We start from the raw sequence: 21,674 nt of genomic DNA on the forward strand, positions 1-21,674 counted from the left end.
AATATTTAGTAATGCCGTTTGGATTGACGGGGGCTCCGAGTGTCTTCATGCAAATGATTAATGAGGTGTTGCATGATTTATTGTTTAAAGGAGTGATTGTTTATTTGGACGACATTTTAATATACACCCAAACCATGGACGAGCATGTGGCTCTGGTGAAGGAGATGTTAAGTCGTGCCCACAAGTTGTACGCCAAGGTTTCCAAGTGTGACTTTCACCAGTCCTCAATAACATTTCTGGGATATATAGTGTCACAGCAGGGACTCGCTATGGACCCAGAAAAGGTTCGAGCCGTTGTGGAGTGGGAAGTCCCCACTACTTGCAAGCAACTACAGCAATTTCTCGGTTTCCCTAATTTCTACCGCAATTTTATTAATGACTTTGCACAAGTAGCCTTGCCTCTCACCTCTCTGCTGCGAACAAAAGGGAAGGGGTCTGCAGCCACATTGCCGTCCGCCAGGTTGCTTTGGACTCTGAATGTCAACAGGCATTTGACACGCTAAAACGGTTCACATCCGAACCAGTGTTAAAACACCCTGATTGTGAAAAACCTTTCATTGTTCAGGTGGACGCTTCAGATGTTGCCATGGGAGGGGCACTTTTACAAATGGGTGAGGGTGGCCAATTGCAACCGTGTGCGTATTTCTCTAAGAAATTCTCTCAAGCTGAACTAAACTGGGCCATTTGGGAAAAGGAGGCAGCAGCCTTGAAACATGCCCTCACGGTCTGGAGACATTTTTTGGAAGAGGTTGACGTTCCTTTTGAGGTTTGGACCGATCACAAAAATTTGGAGGCGCTAAAGGGGTCTAGAAAATTATCAACCAAACAGGTTCGTTGGGCAGAGTTCTTTGCCAAGTTTCGATTCGTGCTGAAACATGTTCCAAGGAAGGAAAACTGTCTGGCTGATGCGTTGTCCCAACTCCCCCAGTACCGCAGTCAAATCGACCGCCCCGTAGATTCCTTATTCACCCCGGAACAACGGGGGGAGGTGCCGGGATTGGCCGTAGTCACTCGTGCTCAGAGCTGAGCAATGGATTCTGACCCGGCAAGCGAACTCCTGGAAGCCTTCCTCATGAGGGTGGCCAAACGCTCCCTCAAGCTCTCACTCGCCGGGGGGAGTTGTGGTTTTCATGGGGTGAAACTGTATGTTCCGGAAACTGTTTGAAGGGAGGTGTTAGAGATGGCTCATGGGGCAAAAACCGCAGGACATTTCGGGTTTGTCAAGTCTTTGCATTTATTGAGGCGTCAGTTTTGGTGGCTGGGCATGAGAGCTGATGTGGACCTTTTCGTGCGCAGCTGCCCCACCTGCGCAACCTCTAAAAGACTTATGGGGAAACCCCCGGGACTCCTCAAACCCTTGGAAGTCCCGTCCGTTCCCTGGGAGGTCATTGCCATGGACTTTATTATGGATCTTCCCCCCAGCCGAGGGAAGACGGTGTTGTGGGTGGTGATGAACTTATTTTCTAAGCAAGTGCATTTTGTCCCTTGTGCGGGTTTACCGACAGCTCAGAAGCTGGCACGCATGTTCATTACACATGTGATGAAACATCACTCGTTTCCACTCAAGATAATCTCCGACAGGGGGGCTCAATTCGTGGCTAAGTTCTGGAAAGCCTTTTAAAAATAATGGGGGTGGAGCAAGGTTTGTCTTCGGCACACCATCCTCAGACGGATGGACAGACGGAACGAGTTAATTCTGTGTTGGAGTGCTATTTGCGCTGTTATGTGAACTATCACCAGGATGATTGGGTGGATTTACTGCCTTTTGCGGAATATGCTTATAATAATGCTCCTCATTCGTCTACGGGGTACAGTCCCTTCCGGGTGGTGTACAGCAAAAATTTGGGACCCTTTGGGAACGTAGAACTACTCCAGGAGGAGGGGATAAAAGGAGAAGTGGGAGATTGGGTGCAGGTGGTTCAGAACACATGGCCTTGGCTTCAGAAGAATCTGGAGCGAGCTAAAAGCAAATACAAACAGCATGCAGACAAACATAGTTCCCCGCGGTGGGACTTTAAGGTGGGGGATCAAGTCTAATTGTCCACCAAGAACCTTCTGACCCTACGACCATGTAGAAAGCTCAGTGACAAGTATGTGGGTCCCTATCCCATCACAAGGGTGATCAACGGACTGTAGAGCTTGCGCTTCTCAAAGCCCTCAGGGGAATCCACCCGGTATTTCATATCAGTCTTCTCAAGCCCTATGTAGCGGCTCCCCAATTCCACCCAGAACCTAAGCCCGAGGTACCAACCGTGGTGGGAGGGGAGGTGCATCTGGAAGTCTCTAAAATCCTTGATTCCAAACTTTAAAAAGGGAAGTTGTTTTATTTGGTACGTTGGAAACATCTGGGACCAGCACATGATGAATGGGTGGTGGCCCCCCCATGTATCAGCACCCCGTTTGGTATGACAATTTCATGACGCCTACCCCCAAAAGCCTCGGCCTGTCCCGGACCTGGGAGGGGGGTCTTAAGGGGGCAGAATGTCAGGAGTCATGCTGTCCAGGCAGGCTCTTGCCATGAGTTAGGCCCATTTCTGTTCAAGTGCATCTTTTGGTTTTGTTTCTCTGAGCTGTTCAAGCTATCCCCGCTCCTTTCCTCCCCCCCCCCCCCCGCTCTGACCTTGAGTCTCAAGCAGGCAACTTCAGTATTATGGCTTGCTCACTCCCTACTTCCTACCAGGCACCATTATCTCCTGATTCCCAGGCCTGCTTGGTTTTGCACCTGAGATTGCTTTGTGCTTAAAGTTATGCTTTGTAGTTTGGTTTGTCATTAGCAGCTTTGAACTTGTGGATTGCTTATGCTGTATCTGCGGCTCCTGAATAAACGTTTACCTGCTTTAGATCTGCCTGTCTGAGCGAGTGACTTTTTGGGATTGCCGAGGTTGGCTGGAGAACCTCACAACCTGGGCTTTAAAAGAGCATTGGATAAATTGACGGAGGATGGCTTTTCACCCTCACGGGTAAATGGAATCTGCCTGACCAGAAGCAGCCTACCTCTAAATGCTAGTTGCATCAACTTGGGGACACTTGGCCTTCCCTGCCTTGTTTGTAGGGCTTTTTGGGGTACCCAGTTAGTCTCTCCGTTAAACAGGATGCTGGGCTAGATGGACCTTTGGCCTGGTCGGGTAAAACTGCCCCTCGGTTCCTATCGTGGGCTTCTGACAGCTTTGTGGATGGATTGACTGATGCCAGTTTCGGAGCGCAGATAGCGAGAAGGGCGGTGAATCTTTCAGTATTGAAACTGCGTTTCTCAAAACGCAGAGAGCTAGAACCAGTTCCCCTGACCTCCAACAAGACAGTAAACTTGTTGAGCAGTCCTGTCCTGTGTTTTCCCCCTTCTCTCAGTGACAGTGACAGCGACGTGGACCGCATCAGCGAGTGGAAGCGGCGCGATGAGGAGCGCCAGCGGGAGCTGGAGGAGAAGCGGAAGCGCGAGCAGGAGGAGGAGCTGCGCCGGCTGCGGGAGCAGGAGCGGGAGGAGAAGGAGCGGAAGAAGGAGCGGGTGGAGAAGGGGGAGGCAGATCACGTGGACAGCGACGGCAGCGTGGACAGCGAGGTCCCGAAGAAGAACAAGAGGGGGCGGCCCAAAGCCCCGTCATCGTCGGACTCAGAAGTGGAGAAAGAGGTGTGCTTGTGGGGTGGGTGGGTGTGTCATGCATACCAGGCCATTCGTGGAAGTATTTTGGGGGTCCCTCTGCCTTCCTGTCCTCTCGTTCCCTGCCCCATTTTGGTCAGAGTTCCCATACTTCTCCTTGCCCTTTAAAAAACCATTCTTTTGGTAATTCTTTTTATATTATGTAGAACCATCGGTTCTCTCCTTTCTCAGCGTTCCTCGCCAGTAAACTTCCAAAAGTCCATTTTGATACGATAACCAAGTCCATAGGTGTAGCAGATCTCATTGTGTGCTGAAGCCAGGAGTCCTCAGCATAAAATATCAGGGTGGGCAGTACCTAGGTGTAATTATTCAGGCTTCTGGATCTAAGATGGCCCATAATACCTATGCCGCCAATCTAGGCACGAGAACAGCTGGCAATATAATTAATAAATTATAAAAAAAGGGGCTCACTATGTCCCGGCTGCCCTTAAACTCTTCCAGGCAAAAACATTAGCTCACATGCTCTATGGAACGCACCGTGGCTCTACACCTTCTTGCTTTACACCTCTTGAACTGGTGCAATCCAAATTTCTTAGAGCTGCCCTTCAGCTCCCGAGATGTGTGCCAAATTCCCTGATCCGATTGGAAACTGGTATGATGAGGGTGGAGGCAAAGGTCTGCTTATCCTCTCTCTACATATGGCTTAGGATGAATCTTAATCCTAGAGGTCTTTTGCCACTAGTACTGAGTGACTCCTTTAGGTCAAGATGGATCATCGCTATAGGGGATAAATTAAATAGTTTGGGACTTGCTCCGTCAGCACTTTTTCAAATGGGTATGGACCAAGCTAGACTAACTATAAATGAAAGAGTCAAAGATATTGAGCGTCAAATGGATCTCTTGAAATCCCCTGTATTTATAGCACCTCAACATTCCAGGTATATTCTAGCACTGGCTGAATATTTATATTCCCTAGAAAGGAACACACATAGGAGGGCCTATATACTGGCCAGATGTGCAGCCCTACCATCTGCCATATTAGAAGGGAGATTTAAGAAGATCCCCAGGGTGGAGAGACTGCCCGTGTAACACGGGAGCTGGAAACCATTGAGCATGTATTTTTTTAGATGTCCCCTCTACAAGTCAGCCCGCTTCAGTATTATTGACCCTTTGATTAGGGAAATGGGCTCTGGTGATGAGAGTGAATAGACCCAAAGGTTTCTGCTGGGAGACGGCTCACCAATCACCACCCAGGTCGCAAAATACTGTGCAGTAGCAATGAAGCTACGCCACCTTAATGTACTTCCTCAATCTGTGGAAATGTAAGATTGGGTGATTCCTAATTTTGTTGGCCTTGGTTGTAAACAGGAGCCCCGTGGCACAGAGTGTTAAGCTGCAGTACTGCAGTCAAAAGCTGTGCTCATGACCTGAGTTCGATCCCGACGGAAGTCGGTTTCAGGTAGCCAGCTCAAGGTTGACTCAGCCTTCCGTCCTTCCGAGGTCGGTCAAATGAGTACCCAGCTTGCTGGGGGTAAAGGGAAGATGACTGGGGAAGGCACTGGCAAACCACCCCGCAAACAAAGTCTGCCTAGAAAACGTCGGGATGTGACGTCTCCCCATGGGTCAGGAATGACCTGGTGCTTGCACAGGGGACCTTTACCTTTTGGTTGTAAACATCTATGTGTGGTCAGTTTCTGTTTTACCTGTTTTATCTGGCATATTAGCCACAAATAAATTTATTATTAGGGAGGGGGAACACCCCCCCAGATCTGTAAGAAAGTTGATGCCAGCCTGCCAGATTTACTGATTTATCTCTCCTGCTTGGACTGGTGGCGGGGGAAGCCTGGTTGTGAGTGCCTCCTTCCATCAGGCTGATTGGCTGCATATTTCCAAAAAGCTCCTCCTCTGAGGTTAGCACAACAGAGTTGCAGCTCCTCTGAAGCCGCTTTCTACCAAATCTCAGCATCTGTTCACTTAGTGTTGACCGTCAGAAGGAAGAGAGAAGTCTTTTCCTGGCCCTGCAAAAATGCAAATGTTGGGCATCGAAGTTACAACTAGAGAAATTGCAGTGTGTCTGAATGGTTTAATGGTTTAACTTGTGTAATTAAATGTTTATGTATGTTTAATCATGCTCACACACAAAAATCAGCATAGGAAGCCAAAATATAATGACATCTCCTATTTCTAATAGTATTTAATGCATACAACAAAGAAAATGACACGGTCCTATAATGCACAAGTTGCTGAGACGCTTTAAAGTCCAAAACAAAGGATCCACCCCAGTCCGTCTTGGGTCCCAATCCGTCTTTGATCAGATTTGCTGCTTCACAAGGCGGTCTCCATCCTGGATAAGATGCTTTAAAGTCCAAAACAAATCAAAGGATCCACCCCAGTCCATCCTGGGCCCCAATCCGTCTTTGATCAGATTTGCCGCTTCACAAGGCGATCTCCAGCCAGTGTAGAAAGTCTTCTAGAAACATGCACCGTTTCGTCATCCAACTTCTTCAGTATAACGTAGAATCCGCCATACAAGAGCTTAACCAATACATACGCAGTCATTAAAGAGCTATCTAACAATACATAAAGACTACAAAACAATGTTTAATCATGTTGGCAGCTGCCCCCGAGCCCAGCCTGGCTGGGGGAGGGTGGGGTATAAATGAACTTTATTTATTTATTTATTCTGAAGACTTGAACCCACCAAGATCTTTGTGCTCCTGTCAACACGTGGAGTGTGCGTACTTGCTCTGTTGATTCCCCCAGGCTGCTGTGTCTGGCTCCCATTTCTCCAAGCGGGGTGGGGAAAGGAGGGTGCCCAGTGCATCCTGGGAAAGTGCCAGGAAGGGCTTCTCTCTGTGTGACCGTCCTCTTCTCTAGGTAAAGAAGCAGCCAAAGAAACCTCCATCGGAGCTTGTGAGGAAGCCGAAGGAGAAGAGGATCCAAGGAGACGAGAAGCCACGGAACAGGTGAGTCTCTCCCCCCACCCCCCGGGGCCATTGCTTGTAAATCTGCTCTTCTCCTTCCCACCTGAATCCCCAAGATCTTGTCCTGCCAGCCGTGAAGAGCCGGTACCTTTTATCACTCATACCTTCTGTCCTTTTTTGCTTCCCCTCTGAAGGGGGGACATTCCCCCCAGTTTCTTTTCTTTTTTTAATAAATTTTATTATTTTTAACAAATGACAACAAAACAAATACCACATACATTCATACAACCCATACATACCGATATTCCACATATCCAAAGTGTGCCTACACCTATCAAATCATCAGTTACTGACCTCTTGAATATTATTAATAAAATCCATTTAACAGATACTGTACCTAAGAACCTCTAATGCTACGTTAACACTGATTGTTAACTGCTTTTAATTTCTGTCTTTCTGCTTATTATTATTCATCTTAATACTGATACCAAAACATTCTAACTAAAGATAACGTTCTGTATTCAGACCTGCTCGTTAATGTAATTACTATCTCAAAATATCTGCCAGCATTACAAAAAAATACTATTAAAAAGGGAGACTATAACATATTTGCCTTTATATACATTTCTAAGTCTCAGTTTTGAAAATTATCACGGTGACTATTTAGCATAGTCATAATGATATTACAAGAAACACTGGTAAAAGAGAAAAATGTCAATGTCGGTTTAGAATATTCTCACGGTAACTGTTTTTACATAATCAGAGTAACCACCTCATTTTCTTTGTAATTCTCCCAGAGGTCTTTTATTCAGGAAGGGTTCAACTTCTCCATCATCACGAAAAAAAACCCCAGTTTCATGTGTTTCTCACCCTGGCGGTTTTGCACGAGCACCCTAAATATAATGCGGCGTACGATGTTTGGGGCATAGAACCATGCCGAGAATCTTGGCTTTCTTCAGTGGGAGGTGAAGATTCTAGTGCTCACGGGCTGCCCAAGAGGTATTCAGAAGGGGGCGGGGGGTGGGGGGTTAGGCTTTCTGCAGTTGCAGAATTTAGGTGAAAATCCCAGGGGCTTCCGTGTCCTACATAGCTTTCTCTTCCCAAGGAGCAAAACAAACACATTTGCAAAAGAATAACTTTTGCGGAATAACGCAAGCTTCAGCTTGGGGGAAGGTTTTGCATGTCTTCTTACTGCATTCAGTAAATGCAGCCCTACGTGTAGCATCCAGCCTGCGATCCTTCTCCCCCTCCACCCCCACGCAGTCAGGCTCGGTAAAAAATATATATATATATTGAAAACTTAACATAACAGAGAAAACACATATAACTTCTCATTTGTTCCCATACATACAGTATAATCAGTCTTCCAGGAGATTCGTTTATACTTATCTTTCATATCTTACCAAAAATTATTTATTATTTAATCAATGATCCTTTCTAAATCCTTTGCCAATATCTCCATTAAATTGGCCAAGCTATTTATCGACACTATGCTTATAACACTCCGTATCTCAAATTTATAAAATTAATCAGTTCTTAATATTATCCATTTCTTTTTGTCTATGCTTACTTTTTATCTCCATTTACAGTTCCATACTAAACTATTTCATATATCCATTAAATCTGCTACCTTTATATTGCTGTTCTGTTAAGCACTAATATACCTTCTCCCTTCTTTACTGGTTTACAGTTTCAGTTTTACGTAATCAAAATAAGGTACCCATTTCTTCTGAAATTCTTCTATCGATCTGCCTTTGGATAGTTATGCCACCACTGCATATTCTGACACTTTGTGGTAACCCTCGTTTTTAATCCCCTTCCGTAGATCGTTGAGAGCAGAGCGAGGCAGGAAAAAGTCCGATGTGATCCCCGAGAGACGGCTGGAGAAGAAAAAAGGTGAGCGAGTCTAAGCGGGAAGCTGAATTGCAGTGGCTCTTTATGGGGGGGGCTACATAGGGTAGGGGGAAGTGCTTCTGTGCCCAAGCCCTGTCACGAACAGACGTGCATTATAAGCTTGGGGTGGGCGCACATTCAGCATTCTGAGAAAGCGCGGCACGTCAGTGAATCCAGCACAGATATCTGCTGCGGCCGCTGGTGACTTAGCCGCCTCCTCGACCAACTCCTCCATGTACCCTTGCTTAGAGAGCAAGGCCTTTACCCTCCTCCAGCTCGGTCACTCCGCTAAGGGACGAGGAGGATGGGTCCACATAAGGGCACCATTGGTTCGACCGATACGTTGTATCCCCCCGTCCGTTTTGGGAAGGTTGCCTCCCATCATAGGTAACGGGTTATGGTTGCATTTTAGCCCCAGTGCATGTTAACGACTCACGTTGGCATGTTCAGGTGTTTCTGAAAATAAGGATCGTTGTTCCAATAGATGAGTTTAAGTTGAAATGGCAGCCATTATGTGACAGATATTCACGTGCATTAAGTGCATTTGTTTTTTTAGTATGCAGACAGGCAGTATTCTAAACCAGTATTGAGCGTTTGAAGTTTGTAGTTTTAGTTTAATTGAGACAGGAATGTTTAGATATGTATTTTATCGTAATAGCTATTATATTATTAATCACCGAATAAGTGCTTCCAATCTTTTTTTCTTTTTTCTTTTTCTTTTAATTGTGTAATATAGAAGAACGATAAACTCATAACTAGGAATAGAAACCAACAATTTAAGTTTAAAGTAGATGAAGGGTGCATGCATGTATTGTCACATTGAAGCTCGGGTACAGATATATTTCTTTTTCTGATTTTTTCCCCATTTCCCCCCTTGTTTTTTCTTTTTTTATATATAAAAATAAAAATTATTTTCTAAAAAAAAACACGGTTGTTGTTCCATTTGGAATTGCTTGGTGGTGCAAAGATCCTGACTGCCTCAAAATGATTAATTTGATCGATTAAGTGTGGACGATCCATCCCCATGCCTGCTAAACTGGGCTTAGAAGGATAGAAAGGGGCAATCTCCTTCTTGCTTTTTATACAGAGTTGGTTGCTTCTTTTCCGAAAACCGTGGTTTAAACTAGTTCAGAGGCTTTTAATAGGAATCTCCATGGTCACTTGCTTTATTCTTGCCGTATTTTTGGACACCCCGTTTTCTTTCTGTGTTGACCCGTTCCCTGTCTTCTTCCCGAAGTTGCACCTTTTTTGTGCGATGTATAAACCTTTAAACCGTTGGGATGTGATTTGCACTGTTTTGCAGAACCGACAGTTGAGGAGAAACTCCAGAAGCTACACAGCGAGATCAAATTTGCTCTCAAAGTCGATAACCCGGTAAGGGAGAGTCTCATCGGTTCAGACCTTGGTTTTGGTAGCCCCTCCGGGCAGACGTTGAACTGCACCAATCCCCTTCCTGGATTTGTGTGCATTTTAGGCCTGTCAGAGGGATGAATCATAAAATCATAGAGTTGGAAGGGACCACCAGGGTCATCTAGCCCAATCCCCTGCACAATGCAGGAAATTAACAACTACCTCCCCCCACATCCCCAGTGACCCCAACCCTCCCCCTGCCATGCACAATCCCACAATCAAAGCACTCACGACAGATGGCCATCCAACCTCTGCTTAAAGACCTCGAAAGACGGGGACTCCACCACCCTCCGAGGCAGTGCATTCCACCGTCGAACAGCCCTCACCGTCAGACAGTTCTTCCTAATGTTTAGGTGGAATCGCTTTTCTATTAGTTTAAATCCATTACTCCATGTCCTAGTCTCTGGAGCAACAGAGAACAAGCTAGTTCCCTGATCAACATGACATCCCTTCAAATATTTAAACATGGCTATCATGTCTCCCCTCAACCTTCTCTTCTCCAAACTAAATAAACCCAACTCCCTAAGTCTCTCCTCACAGGGCATGGATTCCAGACCTCTGACCATTCTGGTCGCCCTCCTTTGGACATGCTCCAACTTGTCAACACCTTTCTTAAATTGTGGAGCCCAAAACTGGACACAGTATTCCAAGTGAGGTCTGACCAACGCAGAATACAGTGGTAGTATTACTTCCCTTGATCTAGACACAGATGAGCTGTGGTTGTGAAATTCTTTAGCAAGCTAGATTTTTTGGGGGGTACTGAAAACAAAAAGCCAAAGTGCCCTTACCCCCCCCCCCCCGCACCTCTGCATTCAATTTACTTGTTTATTTACAAAAATCTGTGTCCTACCTTTCTGCCCTTACAAGGGCCGGCGAGGCGGCTAACAGTTTGAAACATACATGATAAAATCATGTTTTAAAACCGTTAAAATCGACCCACCCCCTCCCCAAACACTCATCGTTACAACAATTAAAAATAAGAGTTAAATACGTACGAGACATTAAAAACAACAATTAAAACATAGCTCAGGAAGGAGAGATCGCTGAGGGAATGCCAAACGAAACAAAAAAAAGGCTTCATCCACTGGCGGAAGACGGCAATAGAAGGGAATAGACAAACCTCACTGGAAGAAAGCGTTCCAGAGCTTCAATACCAGGGTGGATAAAAAAATAATAATATTAAAACTTGGATTTTTAAAATTTAAGTCGGATTTTTTTAATAAAATGCTTTTTCAGGAACCATTTATTCAAGATACATTATAGACCAAAGAATTAGTTTTTAATTATGTAGCATGAGGTTGTACATTCATGTAATGTTTACATTTTTTGGTAAGTGAATTCCATTAATCTATTCGCAACGTTATGCTCTTCCAGAGGTTTCTGTAAGATTATTTTGGGCGATTTTTCTATCTAGAAGATATTATCACAGAGGCTTGGTTTTGCAGTTCTCAAAACTGTGAATTTGTGTCTGCAGAGGTTACATGCCTCTTCTTCACAGCAAAAAAGTTATAAATGCTCCTCTGAGACTGGAGAGAATAGGTATGCACCATGACTAGTATTCATTTTGAATAGTAGCCATGGATAGCCCTCTCCTCCATGAACATGTCCACTCCCCTCTTAAAGCCTTCCAAGTTGGCAGCCATCACCACTTCCTGGGGCAGGGAGTTCCACAATTTAACGATGTACGAAGACCAAGAACGCCTTTACCGCAGCTTTTATAAACGCATCCATGGCTCATGTAAACAGGGGGTGCAAAGAAACGGTAACCATAATTCTTTTCCTGTTAGGACATCAAGAGGTGCTTGAGTGCGTTAGAAGAGTTGGGGAGCCTGCAAGTCACCTCTCAGATCCTCCAGAAACATACAGACGTGGTGGCCACACTAAAAAAGGTAAGAGAGTCTCGGTCAGGGTGTGCTGTGTCCCGCTACCGCATTGCCAGGTGCATCGCAGGCAGACCTGCAGGGGTTTCCTGTAGTACAATATGCATAGGACAGCCACAATATAATACACAATATAGTAGGACAGCCATCTTCAAGCACTTGAAGGGCTGTCATATATGCTTATATATACACCGTTACCAACGCGACAGCACTCAAATTTTCATGAAGCGGAGGACAGTGGAAGAAGAAGAAGAGTTGGTTTTTATATGCCAACTTTCTTTACCACTTAAAGAAGAATCAAACCTACTTACAATCACTTTCCTTTCCCCTCCCCACAAAAGACACCCTGGAGACAACCATCTTCAAGTACTTGAAGGGCTGTCATATAGAGGAGGGCGCCGAGTTGTTTTCTGTTGCCCCTGAAGGTCGGCCCAGAACCAACGGGTTGAAATTAAATCAGAAGAGTTTCCGTCTAGACATCAGGAATAATTTTCTAACAGTTAGTGCGGTTCCTCAGTGGAACAGGCTTCCTCGGGAGGTGGTAAGCTCTCCTTCCCTGGAGGTTTTTAAGCTGAAGCTAGATGGCCATCTGTCAGTAATGCTGATTCTATGACCTTAGGTGGATCATGAGAGGGAGGGCATCTTGGCCATCTTCGGGGCATGGAGTAGAGGGGTCATTGGGGGTGTGGGGCGGAGGTAGTTGTGAATTTCCTGCATTGTTTAGGGGGTTATAATGTGTTAGAACTCAGAGCTGCAATTGAGTTGACTGGCTATTAAAAAATGTTTCGGTCAACTGAAAAGGGTCCTATTTTTGTTGGGCAGGAGGTTTGTTAGCTTTCCTTCCCCCTAAATGGTTTTAATACCAGCACTTGTGAAAAGCCAGGTGGCGAGTATTATCATGGAAGAGACAGTCTCTCCTGGGTGAGAGACGGGACTGAAACGACGGATAATGTTACACAAGCGTGCATGCAAACCGAGCATTTTTTTTTTTTGCAAACTGTTTTTCTCGCGTGCAGATTAAATCAGTACCGGCCTTAATAGCCCAGACTAGCCTGATCTCATCAGAGTTTATAAGCTAAGCAGGGTTGGTACTTGGATGGGAGACCGCCTAGTAAGACTGGGGCTGCTAGGCAATGACAAACTGCTTCTGCTCGTCTCTCTCTTTGGAAACCCCAAGGTGGAACTTTGTGGAGTCGCCATGAGCTGGGTACGAGTCAATGGCACCCCTCACCTTTTAGATTGAACCAATTATCTTAAGGTTCCTTGAGTTGTGTGACACTCTTAATGCGAATTGGTTGCACCAGCCATTTTGAATTCTTGAAGATGGCACGGCCCATTCTTCCCTTTTTAAAAAATTATATGATATTAACAAAAACAAAACAGGAAACAAATTACAAAAAGAAGTGAGATTACTATAAATGATACAGAAGGACTCATGCCAAGGTCTCCTTTAGAGGTAACGTAGTGAACATATAAGAAGACGCATATCATTACTTGGAGAAAGATAAAAAATTCAGTAGTAAGTACAAGATATGCAATATATGGAAAGATGGATAGTTAAATGATACAGATCTCCACCCTATATATATTCATTCCTGTACATAAATAGTTTCTCGGATAGTTTGAGTAAATAATTATATTTCTACTATGGTCAAGGTAGCCCCCTGTGGAAGCAACGGGTCATTCCTGACCCATGGGGTGACGTCACATCCCGACGTTTCCTAGGCATACTGTGTTTATAGGGTGGTTTGCCATTGCCTTCCCCAGTCATCTTCCCTTTACCCCCAGCAAGCTGGGTGCTCCTTTTACCGACCTCGGAAGGATGGAAGGCTGAGTCAACCTTGAGCCGGCTATCTGAAACCAACTTCCGTCGGGATTGAACTCAGGTCGTGAGCAGAGCTTTTGACTGCAGTACTGCAGCTTACCACTCTGCACCACGGGGCTCCTGTTTCTTCTATGAGTCAGATTCAAAATTCTGTTATCGCTTTTATGTGTGTGCATCGTAAGATCCGTCGCTACAAGGCGAACAAGGACGTGATGGAGAAAGCAGCGGAGGTCTACACATGCCTGAAGTCCCGCGTCCTGGGGCCGAAGGTGGGGGCAAACCAGAAAGTCAACAAAACAGACCTGGAGAAGGACAAGGGAGGGGAAGGTGACAACAAGGACAAAGAGAAGCTGCCGGAAGGAGAAACGCAGAACGAAAGAGAGGATGAAGAAAAGAGTTCCGGTAAGGGGGGGGAGTGGACTGGGTGGGTACGTTTGATCTTCCATGTTCAGATGGTGAGCAGGATGGCCTCTGTAAGACAGGGGAGGAGACGTCTTCGGGTCATCTGATTGTCCAGTAGATTTGCAGGTAATTCGAGATTGCCTGGCCGGCGCCGTCTGGTTTGAACGCCGGCCACTGGCCGGCCAGGGCAACAGGCCTCTTTCACGCTCGCTCTCTTCCCCGCCCGACAGCCGATGGATGGGGAAGACAGCGAGCGGGGAGAGGCCTGTTGCCCTTGCCGTCCGGTGTTCAAACCAGTCCCCGTCTGACAGCTGTCCGTGTATAAGACAACCCCCAATTTGGGACCAATTTTTTAAAGAACATAAGGAAAGCCCTGCTGGATCAGACCAAGGCCCATCAAGTCCAGCAGTCTGTTCACACAGTGGCCAACCAGGTGCTTCTAGAAAGCCCCCAAACAAGACAACTGCATCAGCACCATCCTGCCTGTGTTCCAGGATGGTGTTCTAAGATAATAGGCATTCTCCTCTGATCCTGGAGAGAATAGGTTGTCTTATACATGGAAAAATATGGTATCTTAAATGTGTCTGGCAGCCTACAATTAGAAGCATAGGCAATTCCAATGAGTATAAACTGTGCAAGACCCTCTCAGCCGAAAAGTACCTTGAACGTGGCTGGCCGCCTACAATCAGAAGCATGTAGAGTTCCAATAATCAGTGTAAACTGCAACAGCATCTCAGCCGAAAAACGGTAAATATCCTCCAGAGGCCCTCAGGCCGTTTCGTGCCAAGTACTTCATCAGTTTCCTTACATTTCTTGACACTTTATTTGCTTCATGCTGCATACATTTGCACCTTGGCATGATGTGGCACGCAGCTTACAGAGATACAGTGTCTCCGTTCCTGTCGGATACCTGATTGTAATTCGAGATTGCCCTCCTCAAATTGCCAAGAGCCAGCTGTGACCTGTATCCTCTGCAGTGGTTTCCTGTGGCACAGAGGGCCTCCCCTGAGGCAAGAGGATAGTTTCAGAAGGTAACCGTGTTGGTCTGCCGTTAAACCAACTAGATTCGAGTTCAGCAGCACCTTAGAGACCCAACAAGATTTTCCAGGTACAGGTAGAGTTTCCCTTATCCGGACATCTGATATCCAGACTGATCCGAAAACCGGATCTTTTGAACCGGCACACAGGCAGATCTGCAGCGCCTGGCCTCTCCTGACTTCGGCAGGAGAGTATATTTCTCCGACAGCCTCTCCAAAGTCTGGCGAGATAATTACACCTTTGCTTTCTGATGGTCCAATGTACGCAAAATTATTAAAAATATTGTTTAAAATTACATTCAGGCGTTGTCTGTATAATGTGTATATTCCTCTTCGTCTTTTTCCCTTGTTGGTTCTCTCCTTCCTTGTATTTACTTTAGCGTCTCCCTCTTTTTCAGATCTCCCAGCCCCTGTTAACGGGGAGTCGGCAGCCCAGAAAGGAGAAGGCACAACAGAGAATAAGGACAGGGACGAAGATTGGACTTCTGGGGACCCCAAGGGAGGGGCGTCCCCCGAAGACACCCACAATGAGTAAGGATTGGCTGTGGGTGGGAACTTGGTTTAGATTCCTGTCTGTCAAGCCAGCAGGAAGTTGACTCGTGCGACATCCATGCCGAAAGGCAGGTCATTCAAAATGGCATGCCCTCGGCCATGACACCTGTTGAAGCAAACGTCCCAGTTCACCGGAAGCTGCAGAATCCAGATTTTTCCTCTTGGTTCTGTAAATGGGGCTGATGTCCAGTCCGAATTAGGTATGGAGTAGGAGGTCACTGGATGTGTAAGGGGGGAGGTAGTTTGGATTTCCTGCATTGTGCGGGGGGTTGGACTAGATGACCCTGGTAGTCCCTTCCAACTCTACGATTCTGGACATGTGCAGTTATGCAGGAGTCATTGCAAAGATTCATGGGAAACTTGAGTTTTCAAGCAGGCAGCCATTACAGACTGAAAAGTAAGTAATTTTAAAATTCTCCTGGGAGGGCATGTTTTGAGGTTAGAATCACCAAATTCGCAGCATAGCTGCAAGGGATTCTCCTTGCATGAACCCCAAAGTTTGGTAAAGTTTGGGGCAGGGGTTTTGATTTTATGGGGTCCTGAAGGGATAGCCCCCATTCCCCAAAGAAAAACATTGTAAATTTACCATGCATGGGGGGTGGGGCTTCTGGACTCCATAAAATTGGACCCCATGACCCAATCGTCACCAAACGTTGGGGTTCATGCAAGGAGAGTCCCTTGAAGCTACTCTAAAATTTGGGAAGTCTACCTCCAAAAATGCTCCCATAGGAGCTTCAAAAATATCCCCATAGACTATAATAGGCCTGAATTTTTAAGTAAGCCCAAAAATAAAGCCGAAATACAAATTTACTGGTATGGGGTATTCGGCTTATTTCGGGTTTACCAAGAAAAATTGGGCCCAATAAACCCGATATTTACTGATTTTTTTAAAAAAAAAATTGGCACAACCCTCCTGCCGAGGCATAGCCCAGTCCAACCAAATGACATTTATGTCATATCCAGCCCTCATAACAATTGAGTTCAACGCCCCTGAGTGAAAGGATCTTGCGCGTTGCAGGATACCTTTTCTCCATCTCGGATCCTGGTAGGGACTCGGAATAGACAGGGGTGGGATAGATGAGCCTGTGGTTTTACCGTAGAGGGCGTCTCCTGATGTTCCCAGCAGGCTGGCGGGCCCCGGCGTTTATTTTGACATCGCTCCGCCACATCGTTTCCTGCCTTTGCCGCAGAAGATCATTCCGTATCTCTCTTCTCCCTCCCCTCCTTCCAGCGCGCCAGACTATCCAGAACTGGACCGGCCAGCAGCGGAGCGGGAGAGGTCCCGTGCCGAGTCGGACTCTGCCGACGAGGACGAGGAGAGCTGAGACTGCTGGGAGGACCTCGCTAGGATTGCCACGATGCTGCGGCACCTGAAAACTCGGCCTTTCGCCTCGCCTTGTGTTTCAGAAATGCTTTTTCAAGCCACGCGATAGATGACACTCTAGGTCCTTCCCGAAATCTCTTCCCCCCACCCCTTTATCTTCCCATACTCTCTCCTGCCCACCGTCCTCTATTGCCCCCCTCCCTTAGAGAATAATGAACTTCTGGGGCAACCCCACGCCGCTGTTTTCGTTTGTATATCTCCCGCGTTTCCCCCCTCCCCTTCTCCCAATCCGCACCCCCTTTCCCCTTCGCCTTTACTCGTGTGATTTCAACAGACATGAAATGAATATATAAAGGGTTGTGTGTTTTTTTTTTTAAATGAAAAAGCCCCGTTTATCTTTGTCAAACTTCTTTTTGAGTTTTTTTTTTTCCTTTGGGCGAGGAGCGGGATGAAAGCAACAGCAAAGGATTGTGTTAAAGGAACCAAAGGAGGGATTGCCTCTGCCGGGGTTTCGTTCTCAGGGCCAAGATCGAGGGTCTTGCGCACCCGGTACCCATTTCTGTCAGAAGGCTGCTTGTTATCAGAATTGTTGGGGGCGGTGGTTGGGTTCATAACTCGCTTTGGTTTCCGTTGTCAGGCAAATAAGGGTCTCCAGCTGGTATAAGGTCACCCTTTGGTTTGTTTCGGGCACCTGGAGCCCCAGTTTCGCATGGTCCCTTGTCGGATTTCTATGCCTCTGGTTCTCTCTGTCCCTGTTATAGGTCTCTTCGTGTCTCTTGCACGCAGGTCCCTTCTGACATAACTCCAGGGGTGTAGCTCCTTCATCCGCTGTCGAAAGCCCAAACATTTGAGGGAGAGCTGCTCTTCGCTACCCCAGGGCTGGCTCTCCCATCCCTCCCATTCTTGGCCTGGCGAGGGGGGAAGGATGCTGGTATGGAGAGCGGCGCGGCTGCTTTCTGAGTGAGTTTGGAGTTCCGACATAAAGCTCGGTAGCCTGGATCCCCTGCTATTCCCAGTGATAGAAAACCCCCTGCAGAGATCCTTGGCTGAACCGATTGTGGTGGTGGCCGCCCTGTGGCCTGCTACCGTCCAGGTCACAAGGGCTGCCTGTTGGACGCTCCCTTGTCCATTTTGCAATGAACGGGTCTAGGAAAGGAGGGTTTGGTATACCTCTCTTCCCCCAATAACCTTCGTAAGGGAGCGCTCCCGAGATCATGTGTAGCCTTTATTATCTTGGGCCTGGACTAGAAAGGCAGCAGAATGAGGCACCCGAGTCCCCCGGTGGTAGAAACACACAAGAGCCTCCCCGCAAGTAGAAAACTAGTTCCGCAAGGCGTGGAGGCCAGCTAGCTTTCTGCCTGCAGGGCGTGTTTTAAAAACTGACGTTCAAAGTTCGTTTGCAGGTCAGCCCTTGCGTGGATTGGCTTGGAGAGGGGCAGCAAGCCCACCTGTAAGGAGAAGTCCGTGGAAAACAGCAGGGAGTCCTGGGGGCGACAGGACAAGCAATGTTACTTCTCTCTCCGCTCCCCTGGAATCCAAGGAACGCCGCGGTGCTTTTGTTCAGCTGTGTCTCGCAGGCCAGCTCCGGGAGGCTTGGATCTTTGGAGGGCGGCGGCTGAATCGTCAGCCAGCTTGGCCAAGGAGCCAAACACCGGTGGTGAGCAACACGCCGTCTCCACGTTTCGCGATTTGCTGAAGTGTCTCGCCTCGGTCCTCCTGTTTCAGGCCTGCCGGGTTTTCTCCTGTCCGGGGAGCTCCCAGAATGCAATGGGGGGCCTCCGCGGATGGCAGTTGGCTGCTTTGTGTTCTCGCATTCCGAAAAGGAGAGAGGGCGGGGCTTGCTTTTGGCAACACGATAAGGAAAACCTTAAGTGGATTGTTCCTTCTCTTGGAATGTCTGGCAAAGTGGCAAAATATCGGTAGTACATTTTGCCACTTAGTATATAACGGTAGTGTATTTTGCCATGGAAGTATCTCAACAATGCCTTTTTTTTTTTTTTTTGTTAAACGTGGAATAAAGATGTTCCTAACTGGCAAGGAAGAAAGTAGACTCCTTTGAAATGTGGTGTTGGAGGAGAGTGTTACGGATACCGTGGACTGCCAAAAAAACAAATCAGTGGGTTCTAGATCAAATCAAGCCTGAACTGACCCTAGAAGCTAAAATGACTAAACTGAGGCTATCGTATTTTGGTCACAGTATGAGAAGACAAGAGTCACTGGAAGTCATGCTAGGAAAAGTCAAGGGCAGCAGGAAAAGAGGAAGACCCAACAAGAGATGGGTGGACTCCATAAAGGAAGCCACAGCCTTCAATTTGCAAGATCTGAGCAAGGCTGTCAAAGACAGAACATTTTGGAGGACATTGATTCATAGGGTCGCCATGAGTCGGACGCGACTTGACGGCACTTAACACACACAACTGGCAAGGAGGAGTGCTTTTGACTGTCAGTTTTGGAACATAGTTGGGACTGTGAAGTTGAAGGGCGCGGGGGATTTGGAAGGGACAGAAGGCATTTCTCTCGAAGGAAAGAAAGAAGCGGAATGCATTGCTGTGGGATCACAAAGCTTTGTTAGGAGCCCCGTGGCGCAGAGTGGTAAACTGCGCTGTATGGGTTATAGGCTTGAGTTTGCCATTTTAGAAGTTGCAGAATCTTTTTTTTTTTAAGCAGGGTGAAATTTTTGAGTGGCCCAGGGCCAGCATGAACGTCGTGGCGCAGAGTGGTAAGCTGCAGTACTGCAGTCAAAAGCTCTGCTCGCGGCCTGAGTTTGATCCCTATGGAAGTTGGTTTCAGGTAGCCGGCTCAAGGTTGACTCAGCCTTCCATCCTTCCGAGGTCGGTAAAATGAGGACCCAGCTTGCTGGGGGTAAAGGGGAGATGGCTGGGGAAGGCAATGGCAAACCACCCCGTAAACAAAGTTGCCTAGGAAACGTCGGGATGTGACGTCACCCCATGGGTCAGGAACGACCCGGTGCTTGCACAGGGGACTATCTTTATCTTTACAAGCTTTGTTGGCTTTAAAGGGGGGAGGAAACCAGACAGATTTGTGAAGAAGTACATAAATGGCTGTTAGCCATGACAGCTAAATGGAACCTCCATATTCAAGGGCAGTGTTCCTCTCAACCTGTTGGAACCACAGAGGGAGGCTTTAGTCACTGCTGTGCTTGTAGGCCTTCCAGGCTATCTGGTTGGCCAGTACTGGAAAGAGAGAGACTGCTGAATTACAACTAGTCATGAAGCTCAAGACAATGCATCCTCCTGGATTGAATGGAGACCTTGGATTCATGTCTCGTTACCAATGCTGTTTTCTCCACACCCACTACCCCTCTGCATATCACACCTGATATAGTCATGCCTGCCAATGCCATTCACATTTGCTTGCTATTGCCATTAGGTGTCTGAATTCACTCTTCTCTACTTAAGGATAGATCGACTCACATTCTAGCTGCATCTGAAGAAGTGAGCTGTGGCTCACGGAAGCTCCTACCCTGCCAGAAATGTTGTTAAATCTTGAAGGTGCTACTGGACTCTGGCTCTTTTCTACTGGAAATGGGGTGTTAGATTGGCTGCCCCGTTGGGCTCATCCAGCCTTGTTGCTCTTGAGAGTAATTCCACAAGAGTGCCGAAAAGCTACACAATTAAGCTTCCTTCAGATATGCAGGGTGGAGGGAAGGCATTAAAATGCGGGTTTCAAGACTGGCTTGAAAATGTGGACAGTGCGAAAATCTCAGCGGGTGGGTGGTGGGGTAGATCTTCAGTGTTCTTTGCAGTGTGCCCTGCTTTGGCTAGCTAGCAAAAGGGGATGAAAGAACCTTATTGGATTTGTATGGGTTATAGGCTTGAGGTTTTAAGCAGGGTGAAAGGTTTGGGTGGCCCAGAGCCAGCATGAACCCCGCGGTGCAGAGCAGTAAGCTGCAGTACTGCAGTCAAAAGCTCTGCTCGCAGCCTGAGTTCAATCCCGACGGAAGTCGGTTTCAGGTAGCCGGCTCGAGGTCGACTTGGCCTTCCATCCTTGCGAGATTGGTAGGAGGACCCAATTTGCTGGGGATAAAGTGTAGATGAATGGGGAAGGCAGTGGGAAACCACCCCGTAAACAAAGTCTGCCTAGTAAATGTCGGGATATGACGTCACCCCATGGGTCAGGAGTGAACCGGTGCACACCGTTACCTTTTTACAGAGCCAGCACTGAGGTTAATGAGAACAGAGAGAGTCACAATCCAGCAAAACGCAAGTTGTCAAACTGAATCTTAATCAAACTCACTTCAAGGAGTGGAGCTTTAGCAGGAAGGCTTCTTTCAGGAGCTCATCTTTGTAACCCGTTATTCCAAGCTGTCCATGTCTGGGCACAGAAGGTTCTTTGATCCCTCCCCTTTTGGGGTGTTCCCGGTTTTGAGGGATGGGTTGAATGTGCGTTTGGACTTTATTATGACAGAAGTGTGGGCTGTGTGTCGTTTTTGGATTTGTGCGTGCCTTGTGGTGTCAGCATGGAGTAGTGGTTAAGAGCAGTGGTTTGGAGCGGTGGACTCTGATCTGGAGAACCGGGTTTGATTCCCCACTCCTCCACCTGAGTGGCAGACGCTAATATGGAGAACCGGGTTTGATTCCCCACTCCTCCACATGAGCAGCGGAGGCTAATCTGGTGAACCCGGTTGGTTTCCCCACTCCTACACATCAAACCAGCTGGGTGACCTTGGGCTAGTCACAGCTCTCTTAGAGCTCTCTCAGCCCCACCTACCTCACAAGGTGTCTGTTGTGGGGAGGGGAAGGTGATTGTAAGCCGGTTTGATTCTGTCTTAAGTGGTAGAGGAAGTCGGCATATAAAAACCAACTCTTCTT

General features: G+C 47.1%; 1 protein-coding gene across 1 annotated transcript in view; it reads left to right on the forward strand.

Moving 5' to 3' along the window:
• HDGFL2 (HDGF like 2) overlaps positions 1-16,843 on the forward strand; it is a 46,453-nt gene extending 29,610 nt beyond the window's left edge. Inside the window, exons 9-16 of the mRNA XM_056843975.1 lie at positions 3,346-3,625; positions 6,473-6,561; positions 8,345-8,415; positions 9,716-9,786; positions 11,610-11,711; positions 13,710-13,929; positions 15,365-15,497; positions 16,645-16,843. Of these exons, the coding sequence (XP_056699953.1) occupies positions 3,346-3,625; positions 6,473-6,561; positions 8,345-8,415; positions 9,716-9,786; positions 11,610-11,711; positions 13,710-13,929; positions 15,365-15,497; positions 16,645-16,843 (1,165 nt within the window). The remainder of the gene's footprint in view (positions 1-3,345; positions 3,626-6,472; positions 6,562-8,344; positions 8,416-9,715; positions 9,787-11,609; positions 11,712-13,709; positions 13,930-15,364; positions 15,498-16,644) is intronic.
• Positions 16,844-21,674: the final 4,831 nt, after the last annotated feature.

The sequence above is a fragment of the Euleptes europaea genome, chromosome 2 (assembly GCF_029931775.1).
Source record: "Euleptes europaea isolate rEulEur1 chromosome 2, rEulEur1.hap1, whole genome shotgun sequence".
NCBI lineage: Eukaryota > Metazoa > Chordata > Lepidosauria > Squamata > Sphaerodactylidae > Euleptes > Euleptes europaea.